We start from the raw sequence: 27,868 nt of genomic DNA on the forward strand, positions 1-27,868 counted from the left end.
AGCAATGGATTATTGAATCCAATTTTTTTTTAAAATAGTAATGTCAATAATTTTGATTGGTATTAACCTCAATCTGACCACCTCTACCTGCAAGGTAATAACTATAGTTAAAATGAAAAATGCAATAAAACTGTAAATGGAAAAACTTCAAAGCTATAAATACAAACCAGATCACAGCATAACTTCATGATAAGACAGGTTTATGCTCCTGGTGGACCCCTTCCATGCTGCTGATTCTGTACATTACCAACCCTTTAAGCTTCTGTTTTCCAATATGATTAATCATGTCTTGCTCAAACTAGTTGAAATTCATCTCTATAGAGCCCATAAGTCACTTCACTCCAGTTGGTAATACGTTCCAGTGATTTAAGTTAGATTGCTATCACTAGACAGCACAGAGCTTGCATCTTATTTTTGTGAAGAATAGACTTTTGAGATGTGCTCTGTCACCGCAGAAGCTTTGAAATAGAGATTGCTGCAATTTGTCAAGAAAAGACATTAAAACTTGCTTTTTGTCAGAGGTACAGGATGAGTTGTCCCCCTCAAGCCCAGTGTTTATTTTTGGGGACTGGCATGGGAACAATCAATTCTACTTGAAATTTCCAAATTTTTTGGTTAACATTATGCTCATGCATTTTTGAGACACATTTTTCATAAAGTGCAAAGTTACTTAAAGAGCTCCTTCATCCAAAATATGAATAAATTTGTAAAGGTATGAATTTGTGTTCCGAATCGTCCTGATGTTCTATTTTAATACTATTTTTCATGCCTGCCACCTCCATCCCAGAATTATTTGACTTCCAGTTGGTTTTCTAGAACATTCACTGGACTTAGTGCAGTGCTCTAGCAATTTCTACTATGCTTGATTTTTCTGCAGTTGCCTAAATCCGCCTACAAATATATGAAGATAATATGCACTATCTGCAAATCTTTTACCTGAAATCTCTAGGCAAAATCCCACAGAGTACAAGATCATGAAAGTCAAGAATAGTGATGTAAAGAAGATTCAACAGCCTGGAGTCAAAAGTGAAGTTAAAAGATTGGAAATAAACCTGTTTTATGGAAGATAACAGTATCTGAAATGCATTATGTTTTCCCTGCTTTTTTTCCCACCAGTTCAATGTAGTGCTTGTGATTCATAAAAAAATTTAAGGGTCAGCCCATTGGTTGTTGCATAATCTCTCCAGTGTGAGATGCTTAAAACCGGTAATTTTTGAGATTGAGTGAAATATAGTCATGCAGAATGCACTAGCTAGGGTCACTCTTCACGTTGCCCAAAGGTTGCAAGTTTGGATTAACTGTAGCAAAAATTAGCCAGTGTATTTAATGTGAATCCTATGAAAGATGATTGAAAAGAAAGAAGAGGATGCTAGATCAAAGTGTATATTGCTTTAGTATAAGTTTTTTTTGTCTGTATTGTTACTTTTGCTGCTTTTGTATTTTTTATGACCAAATCTTATTTTTAGACAAACCTGAAAATACACATACTACATCACCTTCAATGTTTTCAGTCCTCAAAATCTATATGGCAGTTTATGTGATCTCGAGCACTGTTTTGAGTTTGTGGTTGGTTGTGGATTTCTTTTTTTTAATAAAAAAAAGTATTATAGTTTCACCTTTGAAAGTGCAAGCTATGACATGGAACTATTATCTTTTGTTTATCAACAGATTTGTAATTGGTAGAGACTTTAAAGTTCTGAAAATAAATGTCATGTTTTATGTAAAATTGCAATTTAAGTATTCTCTTTCAGACCTGAGATGATGTGGAGTTGCAAATATGTAGATTGTTTTAGCTATAAGGTATAAACAATGAGGAAAATAAAATTCATAACACAAAATATGACTGCCTTCACATTCCGAAGGAAAATTGGGCTTGTAAATGACTCTTTCATTAATTTGATTTAATTATCTATAAATGGAATTGAGACTAGACAGGAATTTGCTTTTGGAATACTTTGCATGCTAAGCTTAACTACTCAGAGCTTGATTGACTTTTATGCTTTTTTTCAATGAAAACAAACATTTGGGGTTTACACACTATTGAATTAAACTGAACATTTTAGTTTGAGTCCAACTTACTTCCATATTGCCATTTGATGACCTTCCCTATAATTCCAGGTTTAAGATCTATTTTTAGCACTCTTGTTTTCCTTTCACTGTCATGGTAACGTTAGACATTATTTTCGAAGGGATTTCTTCAAAGACTGATTAATTGCACAGCTTTGCAGGTAAGAGGAATGTGTAGCACTGGGTAGTTTGTGATATGGGATTTCATTTGAGAATCCATTTAACATTTGTTCATTAGTTAATTCTACATTTAATATTCTATACTTGGTTACATTATTTGGAAAAGCATACTTTGATTAGAGATAGATACCATAGCTTTGTGAGGGGCAGGTCCTGCCTCAAGCGTTATTGAATTCTTTGAGGATGTGACAAAACGCATTGAAGAAGGTAGAGCAGTGGATGTGGTGTATCTGGATTTTAGCAAGGTGCTTAATAAGATTCCCCATGGTAGGCTCATTCAGAAAGTAAGGCATTGGATACTGGGCAATCTGGCTGTCTGGATACAGAATTGGCTGGCCTATAGGAGACAGAGGGTGGTAGTAGATAAAGTTTTCAGCCTGGAGCACAGTGACCAGTGGTGGACGGAAGGGATCGGTTCTGGGACCTCTGCTCTTTGTGATTTTTATAAGTGAGTTTGAGGAAGTGGAAGGGTGTGTTAGTAAGTCTGACGATGATGCTAAGGTTGGTGGCGTTGTGGACAGTGTGTAGGGCTGTTGTTGGTTGTAATGGACATTGACAGGATGCAGACCTGGGCTGAGAAGCGGCAGATGGAAAAGTGTAAAGTGAATCATTTTGGAAGGTCGAATTTGAATGCAGAATTCAGGGTTAAAAGCAGGATTTTTGGCAGTGTGGAGGAACAGAGATCTTTGGGTCTAGGGGTCGATGTCCTTAGATCCCTCAAAGTTGCCCTCAAGTTAATAGGGTTGCTAAGGAGGTGTAGGGTGTGTTGGCCTTCATTGTCAGGAGATTGAGTTTGTGTCGTGGTGTTATGCTGCAGCGCTAAAGAGTCCTGGTTAGACCACACTTGGAACATTGAGGCAACCAGAATTGAATACATAGGAAGGATGTGGAAGATTTAGTGAGGTTGCAGAGGTGGCTTACCAGGATGCTGCCTGGACTGAAGGGCATGTCTCATGAAGAAAGGTTGAGGGAGTTCGGGCTTATCTCATTGGAGCGAAGGAGGATGAGAGGGGACTTGTACAACTCTATCAAAATGATAAGTGAATAGTCAGAATTTTTCCCAGGGGCTATCATGAGGAGGCATAATTCTAAGGTGATTGAAGGAAGATTGAGGGGAGATGTCAGAGGTAGGTCTTTTACCACAACCATTGGCCGTGTATTCCAAACACCCAGCACTCTGCGTAGAGTCAGATACGTTAGGTACAGTTAAGCAACTGTTGTATAGGCACATGGATGATTGTAAAATGAAGAGTGTCTGTGGGAGAGTGTGTAAGTGTGAGAGTGGGTGTGAATGTGTTTGCATGTGTGCACTTTTCAAAGGTTCATGTGTATGTGTCTCAGCATAAGAGAGAAGGTCTGCATGCATGTGACTATGTAAGAGTGAGAGTGTATAGTATAGTGTGGTTACCTGTAATGTGACATGAGCCCAAGGTCCCAGTTGAGGCCATGATGTGTGCACGCACACACACTTACAATCCCTCCCATACACAGACACGTGTGCATGTGCACACATAGCAAGTCAGTGGTGTGAATTTGCATTTGTAGAATTGTAATTGCAGCTATACTATTTTGTTCAAAAAGCATACAATCTGCATGCAGGTGAAAGTGAGGACTGCAGATGGAGATTTGAGTGTGTGGTGTGGTGCTGGAAAAGCATAAGGTCAAGCAGCATCTAAGAAGCAGGAGAGTTGATGTTTCGGGCAAAAGCCCTTCATGATGCATTCTATCTGCATGTAACATTTTATAAATTCCCACTTTGGAAATAGAACCAGTCTGACTCGAGATTAGCATACAGACAGACTCAAATTTGACACCTTTACTGCATTGTTTGAGTTGAGATTAGATTACTAAAATTAGATTACGTACAGTGTGGATACAGGCCCTTCGGCCCAACAAGTCCACACCTACCCGCCGAAGCGCAACCCACCCATACCCCTACATTTACCCCTTACCTAACACTATGGGCAATTTAGCATGGCCAATTCACCTGACCTGCACATCTTTGGACTGTGGGAGGAAACCGGAGCACCCGGAGGAAACCCACGCAGACACGGGGAGAACGTGCAAACTCCACACAGTCAGTCGCCTGAGGTGGGAATTGAACCCGGGTCTCTGGCGCTGCGAGGCAGCAGTGCTAACCACTGTGCCACCGTGCCGCCCACAAAGGAGATGTCACCTCCTTTTATAAAACCTTAAGTTATCTCGATAATGTAACTTGAAAGAAGTTCTGGGATTTACATATAAATGAACTGAAATCTGCAACCCATTCTAAAAGATGCAAGACTTAACAGCAATCTAGGTTTGTTCAATATATCATTTCAGTTTCATGATACCGTGATCTTTTGCTATAAATTCTGTCTCTTATGATCCTGCTCCACAACTACATGATGAAGGAGCAACACTTCGAAAGCTGTTGGACTATATTTTAAAATAATGAGGAGCAGGATGCAGGATTGTTGGTGATGTGAGCTAGTCCTCCGTTCCCGCAGGTGACGCTGTAAGGTGGAAGAGCAGGGGGCTGTTGCGTTGGTGATGTGGAAGAGTCCTCCGTTCCTGTCGGTGGCGTTGTGAAGTGGGAGAGCAGGGGGCTGTTGCGTTGGTGATGTGGAAGAGTCCTCCGTTCCTGTCGGTGGCGCTGTGAAGTGGGAGAGCAGGCGGCCGTTGCGTTGGTGATGTGAGAGAGTCCTCCGTTCCTGTCGGTGGCGCTGTGAAGTGGGAGAGCAGGCGGCCGTTGCGTTGGTGATGTGAGAGAGACCTCCGTTCCTGCGGGTGGCGCTGTGAAGTGGGAGAGCAGGCGGCCGTTGCGTTGGTGATGTGAGAGAGTCCTCCGTTCCTGCGGGTGGCGCTATGATGTGGAGGAGCAGGAGGTGAGGGACGAGGCCTCGGACGGCGAGTGCAGTGGCACGAGTGTGTGGGTCAACAGTTTGTCTTCTCCATCCTGTTGTTTTCTTGGAACTGGTCTGATCAAATCAAAGATATAATTTAATTTCACACTCTTTTTTTTTCCGGGGGCGGAGTGTGGTGGTGGGGATTCCCCGCTGTCCGGGTAAAGATGTCGCGGAGTCTGTGGATGGGTGATGTAAGTGTGAGGCGCCGCGTTGCCAGGGGTTATGGAGGCGAAGGGGTGAAAGTGGGGAGGGCAGTGAGAGGGCCCGGGTCGTCAGGGCAGGAGACCCCCCCCCCCCCCCCGGGGACTGGATGGGCGGGAGCGGGGGTGACTCATCTCCTGCAACTCTCTCTGGACGAAGCAGACATTGTCAGACGAAATAAGAAATTGCTGGGAAAGCACAAGAATGCCTGGCAGTATCTGTGGAGTGGAAATAGATTTATCGTCCAGTGACCCTTCTTCACAACTGGAGTAGACTGGGAAAAAAAAACATTGCCAGTGTTTATAGTCAATAACTGTAATCATGTACTAGAAAATAAACCATGAATTCTATAGTCTCTATAATGACCAAGCTGCACCCTTTCCCATCTTAATATAAATTATGATCTTTATTAATAATATAAACATGTCGAAGGAGTATTGGCATTCTTGTAATATGCCCTGATGACTACTAAACTGAAAACTTCTGTAGCATGTCTCCTTTTGTTCATTGTCTTTTTTCAGCAATATAATGTGATTCTTTATGAAATCCATTGGTGCACAATTCTTTATTTACAATTTTTATTTTAATAATGTTGTTTTGGGGATTTGAATTTAGTTGGCACCTGGCAAGCATTTATTTCCCTTTGTAATTGCCCTTCATTAGGTGATGATGAGATCGCGACAGTTGAGTATTTCAGAGAGCACCTAAAGGTCGGTTGTATTTTTGATAGTCTGGAGTCATATGTGGGCTAGACAGGACATGGACAGCACATTTCCTACCCTGAAGGGAATGAGTGACATGGATGAGTTTTTAAGCATGTACGGTATTTTCAAGATCATTATTAATGAGGCTAGTATTTTATTCGAGGTGTATTGATTACTTAAATTTAAATTCTTCTAGATTTGATAAAATCTATGCTGCGCATTGTGCCTATATTAGTTGTTTTTAAACAACTTTATGTAGTTTCTTCGACTTTGCTACTTCTGAGAAATTTAACATCATGTTTCATTACCAGCATTTATATTGTGCAAACCATCATAATATATTTCTCAGCCTCACTGGAGTGTAGGTTACTGTCATCGACATTTTGTAAGTGAATGACCTTTTGTTTATGATTGATGAACATTAGATTTCCAATTAGCTATTGGTGTTACACAGAACAATTTCCTTCTGATATATACTTGTCTGCCTCTAGAGGATTTTGAATCTTTAGAATTCATTACCTGGAAAAGCTGTGCACACAGTCATTGTGTTTATTCAGGACAGACTTTGTTTTGACTCAAGAATTGACAGATATGAGGATGAGTGGGAAAGTTGAATTGTAGTCAGAGGTAAGCAATAATCGTATTGAATGGTGGAGCAGGAATAAGGGGCTACAGTAATTAGCTACTTATGTTCATATTTCTTATCTTGCAGGATCAATGTTGTGTTAGATATCACATTGATTCTCCTGGAGACTGTGTATTGTTTAAACTTCGGCAAGCTCTGCATTTATCACCATTCCTAGTTGTGTTCAATCTAGTGACTTGCTAGATCCAAATTGTTGGGAGGACAGGCTTTTAAATGAGCAATATATTTTGAACATTGTACTATACAACACAAGCTTGTTACAACACTATATGGGCACTGATTAATTTTCTGTCATTTACAGTAAATCTTATCTGCTAGAATTCAGAGAAAAGACAACATGGATCTCTTCAAAAGAATGAGGGAAACTTGGCGGGCTATTAATTGCCTCCCTTCTGACTGTGACCTGAAAATATCACCTGTACATAAGTTAAAAATCACACAACACCAGGTTATAGTCCAAGAGGTTTATTTGGAAGCACTAGTTTTCGGAGCACTGCTCCATCAAGTGGTTGTCAACAACCTGATTAAGGAGCAGCGCTCGGAAAGCTAGTGCTTCCAAATAAACCTGTTGGACTATAACTTGGTGTTATGTGCTTTTTAAGTTTGTACACACCTGTCCAACACCGGCACTTCCAAATCATGACCTATACTTACATATATGACCCAAGAGGATCTCCAGTGGAGAATGTTGGGTGGGTTTTTTTCATGGGAGAATGACCTTCATTGTATGGTGCAGTTTAACGCAGCTTGCTACGTTGTTTTCTGGAACAATAATGGTTAAACAATTTGTCAGGATATGAAAAGGTAAAGTTGGCCTGAAGGATCTAGCTGTATTCTGAACATTCAAATGTTTCTTACAATTTGCCAGTTAGCAGCCTCTGAGCAAACAATTAACCGTTTATTTCAATTCAAATATACATCCCATTAATCTGATGAGCACTGAAATAATGCTTGGACTCATTTTGTATGTTATTCTGCAGTTGGAAAACTACATGGATGAAAATTTTATCTCAAGAGCATTTGCCACAATGGGTGAAACTGTAATAAGTGTAAAGATTATTCGTAATCGAGTGACTGGGTAAGACTATTTGTTTTATTCATAAATAACAAATTACTTGTAATCTTAGATTGTATCCATTAATTTATTAGAATTTGGTTGATTTAGTTATTTGATTTACCTCAGTGCTTTTATTTTCAATGAGTGCACATGCACTTTGCCATTCATACTTTATTAAAAGGAATGATTTAGAATGATAGAACTAAAAAGCCAGCACATACTGGAGACTTGTTATAAAACTGAATTCTTGAAAATGCTCCTATAAAGTTAAGTTTTAGTTATTTGAATGAACCTGTTCAAACATGTTATGACACACTTCCAGGACAGATAGAACTTGAATCTGAACCTTCTAGTCCATAGGTAGAAATCCGACCTTCCTTTGGAAAAGAGTAACAATTTAGGATTTTCAAGTTTTGTTTGGTTATTTTGAGTTGATCAGTAACAAATTTCTTTTTATAACTATACAGTGTTTAAATGTAAAAGTTGGTATGAGTTACAGAAAGAAAATATGAAATCACTTACAGCTATCAGAATACCTTGTAAAGTGTGATTACATTCATAAGGTAGGGAAATTTGGCAAGTTCAACCAATTCATATAGCACAGTGCCTGATGCAGCAGTTCATCAAAATGATTCATTTCTCCAATGTTGGGTCAAGAGAAAATTTTAGTTAAAGCTCTGACAGAATTGCCTGTGTTAATTTTTAATAATGTCTTGTGACCTTTTGGATCAAATGAGTAGAATAAATGGAGCCTAGGTTTAACATCTCATCTGAGAAAAACGTACTTCTAGATGAGCAGCTGAAGTTAGAGCTGAGGTTCTGTGCTAAGTGGGGCTTGAACCCATAACTTCTGACTCATGTGAGAGTGCTAGCCTTGGATATTGACTCAATTTGCTTAATCTTGCAAACTTACAATAAATGTCACTGTTGTATTCATCAAACAGTTCCTGGGTATGACATGTTTTTTTCTTTTCCTGTTGTATCCCCTCAGTCTATACACATTAGAACAATAGATTGCAGTCAGTAAATAAGTAATGAAATTGTTAAAAAGTTCCTGTCACAGTGGCTCAGAGGTTAACAGTCCTGCTTCACAGAACCAGGGACCCAGGTTCGATTCCGTCCTTGGGCAACTGTCTATGTGTAGTTTGCACACACTCCCCAAGTCTGCATGGGTTTCCTCCAGGTGGTTCGTGTTCCTCCTACAGTCCAAAGATGTGCAGCTTAGGTGAATTGGCCATGCTAGATTGCCTGTAGTGTTCAGGGATGTGTAGGTTAGCCATGAAAAAAACAGTTACAAGGATGGAGGAGGTTGGGTCTAGGTGGAATGTTCAGATAGTCTGTGTAGACTTGATGGGCCGATTGGCCTGCTTCCACACTGCAGGGATTCTATGATTCTATCCTTTCTGCTTCATAAGCTTAAATAACTGTTAAAACCATTATAACTTTCTTGTCGACATGATTGTTCCCTAAGCCTGAATAGTCTTGGCTCAGTGATACCATTCCGTTTGCTTGAAGACTGTAGGCTCTGTGAAATGTGAGGTGACCCTGCTTACCACTCGTGTGGACATAAAAGATCCTATGGAACCATGCAAAGATCACTCCATCTGTCCTGGCCAAAACATATCTTTAAATTATCATCATTGAAAGTTTTTTGGTATAATTTATGCAAATGCTATTTGTGGGACCTTTGAGAAAATTGACATTGTCTGCTATATTACAACAGATTTACTTCATTGGTGCCCTGAATTTACTAAAAGTGACGTGTAAATCCAAATGATTTGTCATTGGCAAATTTTTTTTTTAAACATTTGAAGATTGAAAGCATATAATATTTAGATCCTCTTGGCTATTTTTTTTAATTCCCTGAAGTATATTAGTCATCATGAAAATTGTTGGCATACATATAGCATGCATTATTCAAACTGAGATTGCTATTTAAGTTTTTCTCAGTGAAGGTTTTAACATTTACTTTTATTTTCAGGACGCCAGCAGGTTACTGCTTTGTTGAGTTCGCAGACCAGGCTGCTGCAGAGCGATGTCTTCTTAAGATTAATGGGAAAAAACTTCCAGGTGCTTCACCTGTGAGTATTTTGGTGAATTTGTTCAAGAAAAGGTGACAACTATGGAAGAATTGTGGAATAAATTTTGAACTTGACTGATTGTAATGTACTTTGTTACATTGGTTTATAATGCAAATGCCTATTTCTGCTGTGATCTTCTGATTGCCTATTTTGTAACTTTAATACCTAAAGACCCCGATCTGTTTAATTTAAATAATTTTACTGCTAATCGAAATGTTTGCAAAGGCATCTTCTGAGGTTTGCTTATTGCATAAATTGTGGCTAATAGTTTCTTACAGAGCATTTCATATTTTGCTGTTCAAACTGAGATTGGATGGTGAGCAGCTTGCCACGAGATACTGAAATTGATGACTTCTTAAATAGTACTTCATTCCCCCAAATTAAAATTTGGTTGCGGCAAAACATAACCAAGTAATCTCGAGTTTTCTCATTAGTTTAAACAACTCACATTCTGTAATAGATTCCATTTGTATTGTTGTCCTTATATTACAAAATCATCTCAGTGCTCTTTATACGTTAGAGACTAAAATAGATACGGTGCAAAATAACAAAATTATAAGTAGAATAAAAGTAAACAAGGGTTAAAAGAGTGGGGCGAAAGTAATATTTAGCATGTGTTTGAAAGCAGGACAGTATAAAAGATTTGAGATGGGAATTACAGAGGGCAGAGAATGAGAGAGTATCTGCTACATTTGGAACATTGATAAGTTGACTAGCTTCAGGAGAATGGTATGTGCCCAAACATAGGCTACTGTGATCATGATGTACCAGGCTGTGCAGATATTTAAAGGTGAGGATAAGAATTTATAAGTTCTTACGTTGTTGGAGTAATATCAGAATGTTAATTTCCTGCGGTGTTGCCAGTAACAGTAACCACTCCTAGTGTTTGGATATACTGTCAATTATTCATGAAACATATCAAGCCACAGTACTATAACAATTTATTTTATTTCTGCTAGCAGCCCAGAAGATTTAAACTTAACTATGCCACTTATGGAAAGCAACCAGATAACAGGTAATTCACTACAGTATTTTCTGCAGATAGAGTCATAAAGATGTACAGCACGGAAAAAGACCCTTCAGTCCAACTTATCCATGCCGACCAGATATCCCAACCCAATCTAGTCCCACTTGCCAGCACCTAGCCCGTACCAAATCCTTCCTATTCATATACCCATCCAGAAGCCTTTTAAATGTTGCAATTGTGCTAGCCTCCACCACTTTCTCTGGCAGCTCATTCCAGGCACATACCCCCCCCCCCCCCCCCCCCCTCAGCATGATAAAGTCACCCCTTAGGTCTCTTTTGTATCTTTTCCCTCTGACCCTACACCTGTGCCCTCTAGTTCTGGGCTCTCCCAACCCCAGGGAAAAGACTTTGTCTATTTATCCTCTCCATGCCCCTCATGATTTTATAAACCTCGATAAGGTCACCCTTCAGCCTCCAACGCTCCAGCGAAAATTGCCACAGCCTAATCAACCTCTCCCTATAGCTCAAATCCTCCAAACTCTGGCAATATCTTTGTAAATCTTTTCTGAACCCTTTCAAATTTCACAACATCCTTCCAATAGGAAGGAGACCAGAATTGCATGCAATATTCCAAAAGTGGTCTAACCAGTGTCCTGTACAGTCGCAACACGACCTCCCAACTTCTGTACTCAATACTCTGGACAATAAAGGAAAGCATATCAAACGCCTTCTTCACTATCCCATTTACCTGCGACTCCACTTTCAAGGAGCTATGAACCTGCACTCCAAGGTCTTTGTTCAGCAACACTCCCTAGGACCTTAGCAATAAGTGTATAAGTCCTGCTAAGATTTGCTTTCTAAAATGCAGCTCCCCACATTTATCTAAATTAAACTCCATCTGCCACTCTTCAGCCCATTGGCCCATCTGGTCAAGATCCTGTTGTAATCTGCGGTAACCTTCTTCGCTGTCTACCTCCAATTTTGGTGTCATCTGCAAACTTACTAACTGTACCTCTTATGCTCACATCCAAATAACTTATATAAATGATGAAAAGTAGTGGACCCAGCACCGATCCTTGTGGCACTCCACTGGTCACAGGCCTCCAGTCTGAAAAACAACACTCCACCACCATCCTCCTTCTACTACCTTTGAGCCAGTTCTGTATCCAATTGGCAAGTTCTCCCTGTATTTCATGAGATCTAACTTTGCTAATCAGTCTCCCATGGGGAAGCTTGTCGAACGTCTTACTGAAGTCCAGAAAGATCATGTCTCCCGCTCTGCCCTCATCAATCCTCTTTGTTAGTTCTTCAGAAAACACAATCAGGTTTGTGAGACATGATTTCCCATGCACAAAGCCATGTTGACTATCCCTAATCAGTCCTTGCCTCTCCAAATACGTGTAAATCCTGTCCCTCAGGATTCCCTCCAACAACTTGCACAACACTAACGTCTGGCTCACTGGTCTATAGTTCCCTGGCTTCTCCTTACCACCTTTCTTAAATAATGGCCCACGTTAGCCAAACTCCCAGTCTTCTGGCACCTCACCTGTGACTATCGATGATACAAATGTCTCAGCACTGGGCCCAGCAATCACTTCTCTAGTTTCCCAGAGAGTTCTACAGTACACCTGATCATGTCCTGGAGATTCATCCATTTATATGCATTTCAAGACATCCAGCATTTCTGCCGCTGTAAAATGGACATTTTTCAAGATGTCACCATCTATCTCCCTACATTTTATATCTCCAGGACCTTTTCCACAGTTTAGTATCTTCCCCATCTCCTGCGGCTTCACAGAAAGGTCGCCTTGCTGATCTTTGAGGGGCCCTTTCTCTCCCTGGTTACCCTTTTGTTCTTCATGTATTTGTAAAAATCCTTTGGATTCTCCTTAACCCTATGTGCCAAAGCTATTCCATGTCCCCTTTTTGCCCTCGTAACAGCTGTGTTACGATCGAGCCCTCCACAATCACCTGATGAAGGAGCGTCGCTCCGAAAGCTAGTGTGCTTCCAATTAAACCTGTTGGACTATAACCTGGTGTTGTGTGATTTTTAACTTTGTACACCCCAGTTCAACACTGGCATCTCCAAATCATGAATACTGAATCAGAAAATTGTCTTGTACACACTTAACAAATTCCTCTCCATCTAATCTCTTAACACTGTGGCAGTCCCAGTCTATGTTTGGAAAGTTAAAATCCTCTACCATAACCACCCTACTATTGTTAACTGATATCTCTTGACAAATTTGTTTCTCAATTTCCCTCTGACTATTAGGGGGGGAGTCTATAATACAATCCCAATTAGGAGATCATTCCTTTCTTCTTTCTCTGTTCCACTCAAATAACTTTCCTGGATGTATTTCTGGGAATATCCTCCCTCAGTACAGCTGTAATGCTATCCCTTATCAAAAATGCCACTCCCTCTCCTCTCCTGCCTCCCTTTCTGTCCTTCCTGTAGCATTTGTATTCTGGAACATTAAGCTGTCTCACCTGCCTTCCCTGTTAGGCCTCTTGCATTGAAATAAATGCAGTTTAATTTATCAGTCCTACCTTGTTCTCTGCCCTGACTGTTTGACTCACTTTGTTTCTCAACTGTACCAGTATCAGATTGATCTCTTTCCTCACTATCTCCCTGGGCTCCCCCGACCTTACTAGTTTAAATCTTCCTGAGCAGCTCAAGCAAATCTCCCAGCCAGTATATTAGTCCCCTTCCAATTCAGGTGCAATCTGTCCTCCTTGTACAGTTCACTTCGACCCCAGAAGAGATTCCAATGATCCAAAAATGTGAATCTTTCTCCCATATACCAGCTCCTCAGCCATGCATTCATCTGCTCTATCCTTCTATTCCTACCCTCACTAGCTCATAGCGCTGGGAGTTATCTACTATATTACTACTCTCGAGGACCTCCTTTTTAAATTCCTGCCTAATTCTCTGTATTCTCCCTTTAGAATCTCAACCTTTTCCCTTCCTATTTCGTTGGTTCTTGCTGGTCCCTCTCCCCGTTGAGAACATTCTGCATCTTTTCTGAGACATCCTTGAACCTGGCACAGGGGAGGCAACACACCATTCTGATTTTTCGCTGCTGGCCACAGAAACATCTGTCTGTGCCTCGGACTAGAGAGTATCCTAACATAGTCAATCTCTTGGGACCCGACGTATCCATCATTGCATTAGAGGCAGTCTAAATACAGAAACTTGGCTGTTCATGCTACATTCCCCTGAGAATCCATCACCCCTTACATCTTCCAAAACAGCATACTTGTTTAAAATGGGGATAGCCACAGAAGATAGCTTAAAAATGTGTTGCTGGAAAGCGCAGCAGGTCAGGCAGCATCAAAGGAGAAGGAGAATCAACGTTTCGGGCATAAGCTTATGCCCGAAACATTGATTCTCCTTCTCCTTTGATGCTGCCTGACCTGCTGCGCTTTTCCAGCAACACATTTTTAAGCTCTGATCTCCAGCATCTGCAGTCCTCACTTTCACATAGCCACAGAAGAACCCTGCACTACCTCTCGTACCTGTCCTGTCTATGTGACTGTATCTGTGACTTTTCTCCCTTCCTATAACTTTCATCCATCCCCTTGCTCTTGTAAATTCCTCATTGCCTCTAACTGTCACTCTAAACGATCCATTCGATCTGATAGGATTTGCAAACAACGGCATTTATTGCAGATATAACCCTTAGCAATATGTAAACTCTCCCTAAACCCCCACATCTAACAAGAAGAGCATATCATTCTACTAAGGGCCATTTTTGCTTCTTCCAATCTACATACTCAGAAAATAACAGTCTTATTCCTCTACAAGACACTGCTCCAGGCTACTTTAGTACTTATGGCTTATATTTTTAAGTTTAATCAAGAGACATATATCAATAAAATATATAATAAAGAACCCACTCCACTCACTATTTTAGATTTACAGCAAGGCAATACTTAAACTATTCACTTATCTGTTTCTGTGCTGTGACCTCTCCCAAACAGGTTCCTCCAAGATTAGTTGTGAACTTCACTGTTTAAGTTTTCCAAGATGCACACTGATGTCCAGCGATACATGAATTCAATAGCAAAGGCAGTAACTGGACAGGTTGACTGCTGTGTCAGTTAGCAGTTTGGGTTTCTTTCTCTCCATCTTTCTTTCTCTCCATCTATCTTTCTCTCTCTCTCTCTCACACTCTCTCTCTCTCTCACATAGTTAAGTAGCATAAAAAAGTAAATAATAGGTTTCCCTTTAAAAGTAACACCAAGTTCATCAGTTTCCTGTCCTACTTAAAACTTCTGGATCCACACTTTTTTCTACTGTATTATTTTTTACTTAATTTTCCACGCAAGATTCATATCTCATTCTCTATTTCTACCAGAACATTGATCACTGAAGTTCTCTTCCCTGTGCTCATTGACATTGTTAACTGTTTCCTTTCCTTAAGTTTGTCCTCAACATTTCCAAATTTGCTATCATCACTCTGTTTTAAACAAAAGCACACACTATCCTTGTAAACTTCCACAACATCTCCCTTTCCTCTCCAAAGTCCTTAACTATATCACTGCCTCCCAAACACTTGCCCATCATTCTCAGATTTCTGTATCTGCATTTCTCCAATCAGCTTTTCTACAACTGCACTGAAATGTCTGAACTATAAATAATGTCCGTATGGCCGAGGTGTACTATACGTACATTCTTTCAAAATCCTTATAGCCTTTGATTCAGTCATCCACATCATCCCCCACATTACTGCTGTTTTCCACCTGAGTGGGACTGACCTCACCTGACTCTGTTCTTATCTGCGTTTCGTAATTAGAGAATTTGCAGAAATAGATTTTCTTAATTCCTCTACACCATTAATGCTGCAATTCACCAAGAAGCTATCTTTTGCTGTCTTTTATTTATCATTGAGTTGCTATCCTTGATTAGTCAAAACTATGACATCAGTTCAACATTTATGATGGCAACACCCAGCTTTATTTCATCATTATCCCCACTGCCATCGTGTTGTCAGATTGCCAGTTCAACATTCAAGAGGCACAATTTGCTCCAGTTAAACACAAGTGTGAAGTCATTGCCTTCGCTCCTATACAAACCACCATTCCCTCATCAGTTATATCATCCTCCCTACTACTGTCTTAATCGGAGCCAGACTGTTTGAGAGGTTGATGGCCTGTCTGACTGTGAGCTGAGCTTTTGATCCAAATATCCTTTCCACTATGAAGGCTGCCTACTTCTGACCCACCTCCAGATCATTGCCTGCCTTTGCCTCAATGTCATCTTGTTTGCTGCAGAAATACTCACACATGCTGTTATTTCCTCCAGAACCTACTTATCCAAACAATATCCTGACTGGTGGGCCATTTTCCAATATCCGTGAACTCTTCATGTTTTACCTATATCCCAGTCAGTTGGACCAAACATTAATGATTGTGTCTTCTGCCATCTAAACTTAAACCTTGAGTTGCCACCCTAATCATTTTAGTTTCTCTCTCTATCTCTTTCTCTCTCATTCACTCTCCTTGTAAGATTCTCTTTAAAACCTTTTCTTTCACCAAACATTTAATTAACCCTCTTTGTGGTTTGGTGTCAGTGTTTCTCTCTTCATGGAACTGTGCAGCATCTTGGGATGTTTTCCTTTGTTGAAGGCACTGTTTAAATGTAAGTAATTATCTAACTAGAAATGCTGAAGTGGTGTTTTTGAAGTGATGTTGTGTAGTTAGCCATGCTGTTATATACAGTGGTGACAAGCATCAGAAACATAGTCACTGTGTGTTAGCACACCTAACTACTGCTAACCAAGCATCATGAACTGATGAACAACTCAATCTAGCATATAACTTTTACAAATGTATCATTTAAAACCATGAAACAGGGTAGTTAGATATTTAAGTGGGTTTGGGATCAAGATAGATTGATTCTATTGGGTAGTACACTTTTTATAGAATATGTCTACTGAAAATAAATCAGAATTTGTCTCTAATGCAATAAGTATAATTTTAATAAATGCTTTGATATTAAATCTTTTCATTTTAAAAGTAATATTTAATGCTTGGATATTAACATCCTTTTCCATAGTCCTGAATACTCACTGTTTGTTGGAGACCTTACGCCAGAAGTGGATGATGGAATGCTTTACGAATTTTTTGTTGAGAAGTACCCTACGTGTAGAGGAGGAAAAGTGGTTTTGGACAATCTGGGAAACTCCAAGTATGTAGAACTTGCGTATTACTTTTGCTATACAACCAATGTTCTTTGTGCTACAAACAGTGCTATAGTCTATAATTTGGAACCATAATCAATGTTCATATTTGTGATGTCTTGAAACTATTTATAATGATTGCTTAGGTGGAATAGGACAGTATATTTCTACCATGTACAGTGTGCCATGAAGCAGAAGATAAAGGTTACACAATTTGGCGTGCAAGGTATCTGTTATTGACCACAGCATATGTGTAGACACAAAGCAGATGACTGTCTCCTCCACGTGTCCAAAGTTAAAATGAAAGACATTTAAAATGAAATTTTCATTCTTTCTAGCTGTAGACAATCGTTTAATAACATTGAATGCAGGTGTGCAATTATCTTTGTAGTCAGCAATGATGTGTTAGAGCCTGCAGGAAAGAAAGTTTATTTTAGAAAGAGTCAGTCAGCAGCAGTTGTTTCATTAAGTTTGTGCAAGGTTGGAGTTAATCACTTTCTGAAAAAGGAATCATGTAACTTCAATTTCTTCTTGCCTTTTGGGTAATCCTGGCAAGGTAGCATTTATTGCCATGCACTCCTTTACACCCCCAAAATCCCAAGGTATACCAAAGATATTAACAGGCACAGGTTTGCCTATTAGACTGTTTTAACATCCTGTGCTCACTTGATTGCTAGTTCTAGTGTATACCGGATTAATTTGTTGCTATATTTGGTGCTTTAGTACCTACATTATCTTTGAATTAAAATAAATCTACTTTATGTAACTGAAGATAAACACTGGAACTAAGAATATCTAATTTTGGTTGATAAAAGTAGACTGCTTTTGTTTTAGTTTGAGAACTCATCAGAGCCTTGCGATTCATTACAAATGCTCTGTTTAATGTAACCTTTAACTCCCAACCTCCGTCCTCAACCTCCAGCTCATTCCAGGTTATTGACCTGAAAATAATCAGCTTAAGAATGGAACAGTGATATGAAATACAGTAGAATTTATTTCTTTTGCAGAGGTTATGGCTTTGTGAAGTTCTCTGATGAAACTGAACAGAAACGAGCACTTTCTGAGTGTCAAGGTGCAATTGGTGTCGGAGGGAAAGCTTTAAGGCTGAGTGTGGCAATACCAAAAACGTAAGCAACATTGGAGAAAGGCACAAAAGTTGGGTGTTGCACTTTCTACACTTTCATTCTGAATGTTTATCCCTTTGCCACTCTTGAAATTTATGTGTACCACACGTTTAATATTTACTTTGTAGTACTAGAAACAAGAAATTCTAATTTAACTAAGGCAGCATTGAAACCATTTCTATCACTAAATGAAATACCATGCATCCTTGCACAGATTTAAGTGTTGCCGGACAGGAATCTCAGTTTCTGAATGACTGAGCAGAAGTAGACTTCTAATTGCCTCTACTGTGGCCTAACTGTTCACATGTAAACAAACAGCCACTTCCCCTCTCTGCTAGTCCTGGACTTGCTCCCTATCTGTGCTTTTAAGCTTGGGTGGTGGCAGGCTGCGTCATGCATGCAGTGTGCTTAAAGTATAAGAAAAAACATTGAAAATGTTGGATACAGAATGAGCTCATTGCAGATTCAGTGTCTTTCTTAAAGGCTGTGATGCATGCCCAACCCCAGCAGAAATGTTTTACGAAAGAGGCAGATGGAGAAATCCTAGTCCCAGGAAAAGGGAGGAAATGCAAGCCTCCTGTAGGAGAAATATAAAATGGAAGACCGTGTTATTGAAAATCGTTGTGGCTTTCACTCCTGAAAGCAGCAATGAGCATTCCTGCTTTAGCCCTTCATGGTTTGTTGTCAGCTTTCCAGTTCTGGACACGCATCAATGATGTGTTATAGACCAGGCCAGATCCCCCCTCAAGAAAGTACCCCAGACCCTAACTTTGCTATTTGTTTTAAGCAGGTGTAAAGTGAATATTCCAGGAGTGGTGGAGCTGACCAACCACTTAGCTTTAAACAAAACAGAATTTATTTACAAGATTAGTGAATGAAGCACAAATGAAAGAGAACAGAATGCAGAATAACTTAACCTATCCAAAAGCCCAACAAATTATCCCAATGTAATGATGCTGTTCCAAATACTCGCAACAATCCCTGTAAACACCCCTTGTCACAAAAGATAAGATCAAACATATGGTCTTACAGAAGTCAGAGAGAGAGTACCATGGATCTGTTTCTTTGGTTCCAGCAGCTTCAAAATGCTACTTTCATTGTACAAGCTTTTTTTAAATTTGAAAGCCGTTTGCTTAGTTTATTATCTGTTAGCAATAATCAAACAGCCCTAAAACCCATCCAAACCCAGACTTTTTGGAAAACCAAGAACAGCATAACCTTGTTAAAGGAGCAGCATTGTCATAGATGTCAGTACTGCTGAATTCTTCAAAAGGTTCCTGTACCATTGCAGTGGCAGAACATAGCTGAAAAATGTGTTGCTGGAAAAGCGCAGTAGGTCAGGCAGCATCCAAGGAGCAGGAGAATCGACGTTTCGGGCGTAAGCCCTTCTACAGGAATGAGGAGGGTGTGCCAAGCAGGCTAAGATAAAAGATAGGGAGGCGGGACTTGGGGGAGGGGCGTTGGGAATGCGATCGGTGGAAGGAGGTTAAGGTGAGGGTGATAGGCCGGAGAAGGCGTGGGGGCGGAGAGGTCGGGAAGAAGATTGCAGGCCAAGAAGGCGGTGCTGAATCCGAGGGTTGGGACTGAGATAAGGTGGGGGGAGGGGAAATGAGGAAGATGGAGAAATCTACATTCATCCCTTGTGGCAAAACATAATTCCATTTAAGCAAAGTCAATAAAGTTTATTGTCTTTTTTTTCTCCTGTGTTTTATTAGCTCGCTAAAATCTGGTTACAAATTCTGTTTCTCTCCTTCCACCACTATCAGCACCTCTCAGGGTTCCTACATGTGGACCTCTCCAGTTTTCCCTGGCAAAGAATAGCCTAATGAATGTCAGTGAAACATCCCAATTTTTTTTTACAACTGCAACTAAAGGAATAAATTATTTGCAGTAGCACATAAAGTAGCTCAGGTGTGTTGTTGTACAAAAATATACATTTACATATAAGCTTTGTAAGGCCTGTGTTTATATTTATTTCAATGAAAAAATGGTTTTCAAAAAAGCCTATTTTAGTATCTTTGAACCTTTGCAGCAATTGTGAACAATTCTGATATATATACTTTCAGGCAAATGTTTTTGGCATGCAGAAGTATGCACTAAATCAGTGAGTGCATTTAGATGAACTATTATTGATAATAGAGTGCCTCACAGTGATTAAGAATGGCATAAAATAATGCTGCAAGTAGGTTCAGATTTTTAAAAATTACCAGTAAACCTTCCCCTTACTTTAAATGAAAAAGCAAGGCTGATGGATTCCCTGTAAGAGGAGCAAAAGTCAAGGCACCTAAAGAGATTTTGACAGATGGTGGAACTGTTGATATTCAGACAGAATCCTTTATATTTAAACAATCCAATCAATATGCAGTTATATGAGGAGTTTCCAGTTAAAAAAGTTATTTAGGGCAGCTTTTAAATTACTATTATGTATATTGTAATCACTGTAATAATGTAGGGAATTGCATATCCTACGTGCATCTTGCAAAAACCCACAAAAAGTGATGTAATACATGACCAGAATCTTTCTCTCTAATGTTGGTTAAGGGATAAATATTGGTCTTGACACTGCAATGAGTCTCCTGAGGAACTTTGAATTTTGTTTCATGCAGTGAAAATCACCATTTTTAATTGGCACAGTGATTAGCACTGCTGCCTCACAGCGCCAGAGACCCGGGTTCAACTCCCGCCTCAGGCAACTGTCTGTGTGGAGTTTGCACATTCTTCCTGTGTCTGCGTGGGTTTCCTCCGGGTGCTCCGGTTTTTTCCCACAGACCAAAGATGCGCAGGTTAGGTGAATTGGCCATGCTAAATTGCCCGTACTGTTAGGTGAAGGGGTAAATGTAGGGGAATGGGTCTGGGTTTTCTCTTCGGAGGGGCGGTGTGGATTTGTTGGGCCGAAGGGCTTGTTGGCCCATTCAAATGTGTGAAAAAATTCTGTATTTAAGCAAATGTGTTTCAATATCACTGTTTGCTCAGACATAACATTAACTTAACGGCAAAGGAATTGAGATTCTGAAAAGATGTACATTTAGCAGATGAATGAAATTTACTATATATTAAAACATGTAACATTTCAAATTAAGCATGTAGAATATCAAAGTTGGGTCTACATTCCAAAAGGGTAAAATTACAGTCAAAACTAAGAAGGTCTGTTTTGCAGGCAGTCTGAGTTACAACTGTTAAGTTGGAGATATGTTCCCAATGCTAAAAATGGCCATTGTAATCAACCTGTACATGCTCAGTTTCAGTGTGACATAACATGTATGTCCAGTTGCACAATTCGTTGATGGGAGTTGGAGATGCATGATGCCAGAACTCAGCTGAATCATGTCTATGGATCTATGACATTACTTATGTTATCTCACTTTAACAGTCAGATGTTTCCCGTAAATGTTGAGGAAGAAAAATTTTGTTTCCTTTTTAAATTTGCAAGTGATCTTTCAGCACCAGATAATTGGTGACACAGCTCTATTTCATGCCCTACTCCAAATCGCTGGCCATTATTCATCTGCAAGAATGTTTTTCATTGTTTTCAGAATTCTCACTCCTGATAATGGAAGATGCTGTCAGGTTAACTTGCTGTTACAACAAAAACTGTACATTAATTGAATTGCTAGTCACGGACTGCAACGCTTCACCTAGTGGTGATTTTGCCCATTAGCACAGCCATTTCAAAAACATTTGCTTGCTTGTTTCTTTTTTTTGGTAAATAGAATAAGTGGTCAGCAGTAACAATATGGAAGAGTTTGCATCTGTTTAGTTTACATGTTACTGAATCATTTTGTCCTGTTGTAACAAATTCAAATACTTTTAACTTTCAGCAATCGTGTAGTGAAGCCACCAGACTACAGTCAGACATATACCTACAACTATAACCAGTATTACCAGCCATACCAGAACTACTACACTCAGTGGGGGTATGATCAGTACACTGGGAGTTATAGCTACAGCTATCAACAGTATGGCTATACGCAAAGTACAATGCAGGTAAACTCATTGAAAACCTACAGCTATAAGCCACTAGCTCCCCCTCACCATAACTTGTACAGATGTTACTCCATGTTGACAAGTCTAGTGAAAACCAAGAAACATTGTCTTGTCAAATTTGTGTTATAGAGACTATTTCACAGCATCTAGGTAAGCTCACTCCTTAATTTCTCTCAGGTTGAAATCTCTCTTGCTCAAGAAGTTTGATCTTGCCCTTATTGTCTACCTCATGTTAATTCGCCCCATCCACCTACTCATACACAACATGTTAATTCGCAGAGTGAAATTGAAAGGATTATTATCTGCAATTTGAAATTATGAAACTAGAGACTATAAATTGAAGCTATGTGTTCACTACTGATTAGTTATTTCACAATTTGGAGCCATGTGAATCACAAGGATAACAAGTATGAGTAAGTTATTTAGACTGTGCTTGTAAGCTTAATATTTAAACAGCTTGCCAACAATTCCGTTAATGCAGCACTTGGGATAACAAATGAAGAGACAAGCTTTCTTCAATTGTAATTTGGTTTAGTGGTTATGTTAAATGTGGAAAGCATAGTGAAACTTCTTTCATCTCAGTGAGCTTGGTTTCTATAGGACAGTTTCTATTATGCATTTTCTTTGTATGTTTTGGTTAAGCAGATTTAATTTCCAACAAAATGCCTTCAGTGCTTCTGTTGATTAAGTGGACAATATGAAGTTAGTTGAAGGTGCAGTGAAAGGTGTTGAAACTGAGCCATTCAATCGCGTTTTCCTGCTGGTAATGATGCACTTTTCCTATTATTAGTTTCATTGGCTTCTTGATCCGGTCTAGAAGTTTTGAAACAGTGACACATTTTGGCCACCTTGCACTTCACTGTCAACTTTGGTAAAATGCTTCGTTGCTGCAGAGTTCTTGTATGCAAAGATTCTCCTATCTATTAATTAAGCTATTTGTTTGTAGTGCCTTTAATTTAATTGTAATGACTTCACATGGGTCTCTGCATTTGTTGATAACCGTTGGCAACATTGTTTAAAATGTGTTTTTGGTAAAGAGGTGGATATTTTAAAATAAACCACAGTATATTGTTATCTGTTTAAAACAAAGGTACTCATTTACGTATGATTCATTTTATTTGCAGAATTATGAAGAAGTAGGAGATGATGCTTTGGAAGGTAAGTACAATAGTTAAACTTTTCTCTTTATTGTTCAAACACACTTATAATCATACCTTATACAGATAGTTTCTGTGACACTATACTTTCATAGATCTTGTATGTTATAGGTAAACTAAATTTATTCAAGTTTGGTCCAGAAGTTATACAAATAAAAACAGTTATGGTATTCTCCCGCAGTACTTTTCTTTATCTATAGTTCCCATCATAATTTATTTTCCATTCTCACTCATTCAACATCTGTCTTAGTGATATTTGTCAAAAGGAAGCCTTATATACATAGAAATTAAGAGCAGGGGTAGACCATTCACCCCACTCCATTCTGCTGTACGAATCCAAAATATCATGGCTGATCTGATTGTAACTTCGAGCCTACATTCGTGCCTACCCTGATAACCTTTAATCACCTTGTTTAACAAGAATCTATCTACTTGTACAGATGTTACTCCATAACAATATTCAATAATTCTGCTTTGACCACCTTTTCAGGAAGTGTTCCAAAGATACTCAACCTTCAGAGAGAAAAATATTTGCCTGATCACTGTTTTCAGTCTCTGTCATCTTGTTTATAAATATTTCAGAAAGAAGGGTATTTTTCCAGTTATATCTCTTGGTACTAGTTCCACTTCAGAGCTGTCAAATCTCACTCTTTCATCCTTTACTAATACCCTGTAATATTTTCCTGCTTCCTGTGTTCATCTAATTGGCTGTTAAATGTTGTCATTAATTCTCCTTCAGTAATTGTCATTGGACTACATGCTCTGGAACCAACCTCTTGAATGCTGTAGACCTTCATTTCAACACTCGGTTATATCACAGCTTATCCTCAGATGAGATGTTCATTGGGTGTTGGTCCCTCTTTAAAACATTAAAAGAAATCCTTAGGTACTCTGGCCCCAGATTTTCCTGCTGATTTCATCTTCATGATATAAGGTGCAAGGTCCCAAATATGGAAAAAATCATAAATTAACGAAGATGTCACATTATATTTCTCTGTTATTGAAAACAGTTCATTTTTGTAGTTTACCCCCAGTAAAATCAATGGTAATCACAATATTCCTGGATTACAGCCGTTTCTCATAAAGCGGTGATACTGACTTTACTGGTGAATCAACTAAGTAATCGCTTTGCTTCTAGATCAACTTCTCCCACTTCCTAGTTGGCTCATTTGTCCAGCTCCCAGTGACCTCCATGTAGAGTCTGATTTATTTCAAAGGGTTAATTTGATATGACTATGTTAAATTCCTTTATGTTCTTAGAAATATTTGCAGATCAAGTGAAAGAATTATTTGTTATTCAGAAAATATTGAATCCGATTAAATTAATATCAAGACCACCTAGCCAAGCTATCCCAGTATATCAATAATTCCAGCATCAACCTGACGATGTGAAAAATTGCCCAGGTATGTCCTAAACACAAAAAGCAAGACAAATCCAAGCTAGCCAATTACTGCCAAGTCCGTCTACTCTTGCTCATCAGTAAAGTGAAGGAAGATGTCATCAACAGCACTACCAAGCAGCTGCTGCTCAGTGACACACAGTTTGGGTGCCACCAGGGCCACTCATTACAGCCTTGATTCAAACTTAAACAACAGAGTTGAATTCCTGAGCTGACATGAGAATGACTGCCCTTGACATCAAGGCTGCATTTGACTGTGTGGCATCAAGAAGCCCTGGAGTTCATGGGAGCCAGGGGGAGAAAACTCCAATAGTTGGAGTCATATCTGGCACAAAGAAAGATGTTTATGGTTATTACAGGTCCGTCATCTCAGCTCCAGGGCATCTCTGCAAGAGTTCCTTGGGCTCATGTCCTAGGCTCAAATATTTTCAGCTGTTTCATTAATGATCTTTCCTCCACCATAAGATCAGTAGTGGGGATATTTACCAATGACTGTGCTATGTTCAGGACCACTTGTGACTTCTCAGCCACTAAAGCAGTTTGTGTCCAATTGCAGCAAGACCTTGACCATATCCATGGGCTGAAAACTAACATGTAAAATTCACGTCACACAAACACTAGGCAGTGACCATCTCCAATAAGAGAAAATCTAACCATAGTCCTTTGATATTCAGGGTGTTACTATCCCTGAATTCCTCCCCTTCTCTCACCAAACCTCAATGTTGTGTGACAGTCATTGACAATAAATTGAAGTGGACTAGCCAGATAAATACTGTGGCCAAGAGAGCAGGTCATGTAACTCATTTCCTGATCCCCAAAGTCCGTCCACCATCTACAAGGCACGCGTTAGAAGTATGATGCAATATTTTCCACTTTGTTGGAGTTACACTCATCCAGCTATGTTCAAGAACCTTTCAGAACAAAGCAGCCCACTTGATTGGCGCCACATCAACAAACATTGACTCCCTCCACTACCAAAGCTCAGAGGCAGCAATGTGTGCCAACTACAAGGTGTACTGCAACTAAATTCACCAAGGCTTCTTTGACAGCACGTTTCAAATACATAACCATTTTTATCTAGGACAAGGGCAGTAGAAATATGGGAATACCACCACCACTTGCAAGTTTCTTTCCAAGCCACTTGTCATCCCGACCTGGAAATATGTTGCTGTTCCTTTAGTTTACTGGGTCAAAATCCTGGAATTCCCTCCTTAATGGCATTGTGGGTCTGCATGCAGCACGTGGACTACCGCAATTCAGGAAAGCAGCTCACTGTCACTTTCTCAAGGGTAACCAATGATGGATAACAAATACTGGTCCAGCCACTAATACCCACATCCCACAAATTAAAAAAGTGAAAATGAACTACAACAGCAAGTAACTTGAATTTAGGGAGGCAAGACACATGCATTTGTGCGATGATGTTTTGTGACACTTTAATGTGGATAACTGACTGGGCGATTTAATTTTCTAACATACTGTGACTGAGATTCGCGCCAAAGGTGATTCTTTGTCAGAATGGAGATTGATTCTCATGAGCACTTACTTGTTAATTTCTACATGCGTTGCTTCCTCATCTGCAAAAAGTCAGACAGTCGCCCCATTGTCAACATCTGATATGGATGATGAAACTGCTTGGTACTCAGGTTCAGGAACAACTTTTTGCAAGGGGTTAAAATGGGTACATAATTTTAAAATGTTTTATCCTGTTTATTGTCAATTTCAATGTCACAAGATTCTCAAATTATAAGAAAATTTTGTTCCAAATGTACAGCAGGTGCGCTGTTACATTTGAATGTTGGGAACTACGTACAACAGCTGTCTCAAGTTAAAAAATGTAATGTCACCATAGCCCTATCAGACATTAGGTCTACTCCCTCATTAGAAAGAGAAATGACTGGTGGTAGTTCAACCTGAGGGTCACCACACTGCAGGCAAGGGGACAGGTTGAGAAAGGAAGTCCTTTGTGATAACTTCAGCCAATGAGGGAATTGAACTCATGCTGCTGTCATTATTTTGCATTGCAAACTAGCTGTCCAGCCAACTGGACTACTACAAGTGCTGAAAGAAAAGCATTGGCTATTTTCTGGTTTAAAAAGTCTATTTCTGTTAAAATTAGTTTTATGTCACCACTGGTGTGTTATAAACTTACGTACACATCAGTAACAGATAAGGTATTACAGGGCTGTTGTATAGTTCGAGCTGTGCCAATTGAAACTGTTCTAGTATATTTCAAGAAGAGTGTGACATTATGAAATTGGAATTAACATTGATAAAAGGAAGTGCCTAAAGCAATTGATGCTTCCCCTTTTTGTCCATTTTATTCTGAAGTTGCTATCTGTACTGCAGTTCCTTGGGCACCACTTACACAATGGTATCTCAACAAAGTAGGTATTCATAATACGGGAACCCAAACAAGCCGTTTAGTCGAGAGGATGTCACAGCCATGTGCAATCCTGTCATCCACACTCACACGCCTTTCAGCAAGAGGCACTGGGTAATGATTAGGAGTGGAAAACCTTGGCTGATATTTTTTCCCCTCTCTTACTAGCGAAGCTGCTTTTAGAACCCTGACTGTAACCCTGGCTCAGATTGAGATCGAATCTTGGACCTCTTTGGCTCGGTATTATTCTGTTTGACAGTACTTAAGCATAAACTGTGAAACTATTTGGGTAACCACATTAATATTTGAAAATTTTTAAAGAAAAACCATGTGGAAATATGTTCTGATGCAGACCTAAAATTCTTGGCAGTTGCTTAAAGCTATTTTGTATAAGCATAAATATAAATTGAAAATTAATTATAGACAATAGGCATAGCATATACTGTGCTAGCCAAATAGAGTCCCTCTGCATTGTAAAGGAACTTTAACAGATCTGTCTCATTAATGCACTGATTATGCTTATTTGGCTCAGTGCATCATGGGAATATGCCTCTTCCTGCTCAAGGATTCTCCTTTCCGGGTATATTCCTTCAGCCAGGAGGATGGGGTGGACAGAGCCAAGGACTTCTCCACGACTACAATCACCAGTGCTGTTCCATGTTCTGCTGACAAGGGGTGCATTTGACTTGACGAGACAATGTAAGTTTGTGTCTCCAATGAAAACTTTATTTCCGGTGCACCTCCATCCCCTTGACGCCTTTGTGGGAGAGTCACGAATGGCTGAAAGTCCAGTATCTCCCGATTGTAGCCATGATTGTAGGTGAGGCAAGTAGTTTAAGCCAAA

At 39.5% G+C, this 27,868-nt stretch overlaps 1 protein-coding gene and 1 long non-coding RNA gene across 4 annotated transcripts in view; one reads left to right on the forward strand and one right to left on the reverse strand.

Annotated features, from left to right (window-relative positions):
• The first annotated feature begins 5,164 nt into the window (after positions 1–5,164).
• The window catches only part of LOC122563506 (tRNA selenocysteine 1-associated protein 1-like), a 32,518-nt gene continuing 9,814 nt past the window's right edge, over positions 5,165–27,868 (forward strand). The window contains exons 1-9 of one of the 3 annotated variants that reach the window (XM_043717305.2): positions 5,165–5,326; positions 7,667–7,764; positions 9,725–9,824; positions 10,784–10,839; positions 16,853–16,984; positions 17,984–18,103; positions 21,919–22,084; positions 23,209–23,242; positions 27,557–27,723. In XM_043717305.2, the coding sequence (XP_043573240.1) occupies positions 5,300–5,326; positions 7,667–7,764; positions 9,725–9,824; positions 10,784–10,839; positions 16,853–16,984; positions 17,984–18,103; positions 21,919–22,084; positions 23,209–23,242; positions 27,557–27,693 (870 nt within the window). In that variant the 5' untranslated portion in view covers positions 5,165–5,299 and the 3' untranslated portion in view covers positions 27,694–27,723. The remainder of the gene's footprint in view (positions 5,327–7,666; positions 7,765–9,724; positions 9,825–10,783; positions 10,840–16,852; positions 16,985–17,983; positions 18,104–21,918; positions 22,085–23,208; positions 23,243–27,556; positions 27,724–27,868) is intronic. The other 2 variants (XM_043717303.2, XM_043717304.2) reach the window with 2 other exon arrangements.
• Positions 5,474–27,868, reverse strand: part of LOC122563509 (uncharacterized) — a 45,829-nt gene continuing 23,434 nt past the window's right edge. Inside the window, exons 2-3 of the long non-coding RNA XR_006315622.2 lie at positions 7,341–7,448; positions 5,474–5,610 (exon numbers count right to left, since the gene is read on the reverse strand). This is a non-coding gene — a long non-coding RNA (uncharacterized LOC122563509). The remainder of the gene's footprint in view (positions 5,611–7,340; positions 7,449–27,868) is intronic.

The sequence above is a fragment of the Chiloscyllium plagiosum genome, unplaced genomic scaffold (genome assembly GCF_037043375.1).
Source record: "Chiloscyllium plagiosum isolate Xiang-an unplaced genomic scaffold, Cpla_swu_hap1 HiC_scaffold_30, whole genome shotgun sequence".
Taxonomy (NCBI): Eukaryota; Metazoa; Chordata; class Chondrichthyes; order Orectolobiformes; family Hemiscylliidae; genus Chiloscyllium; species Chiloscyllium plagiosum.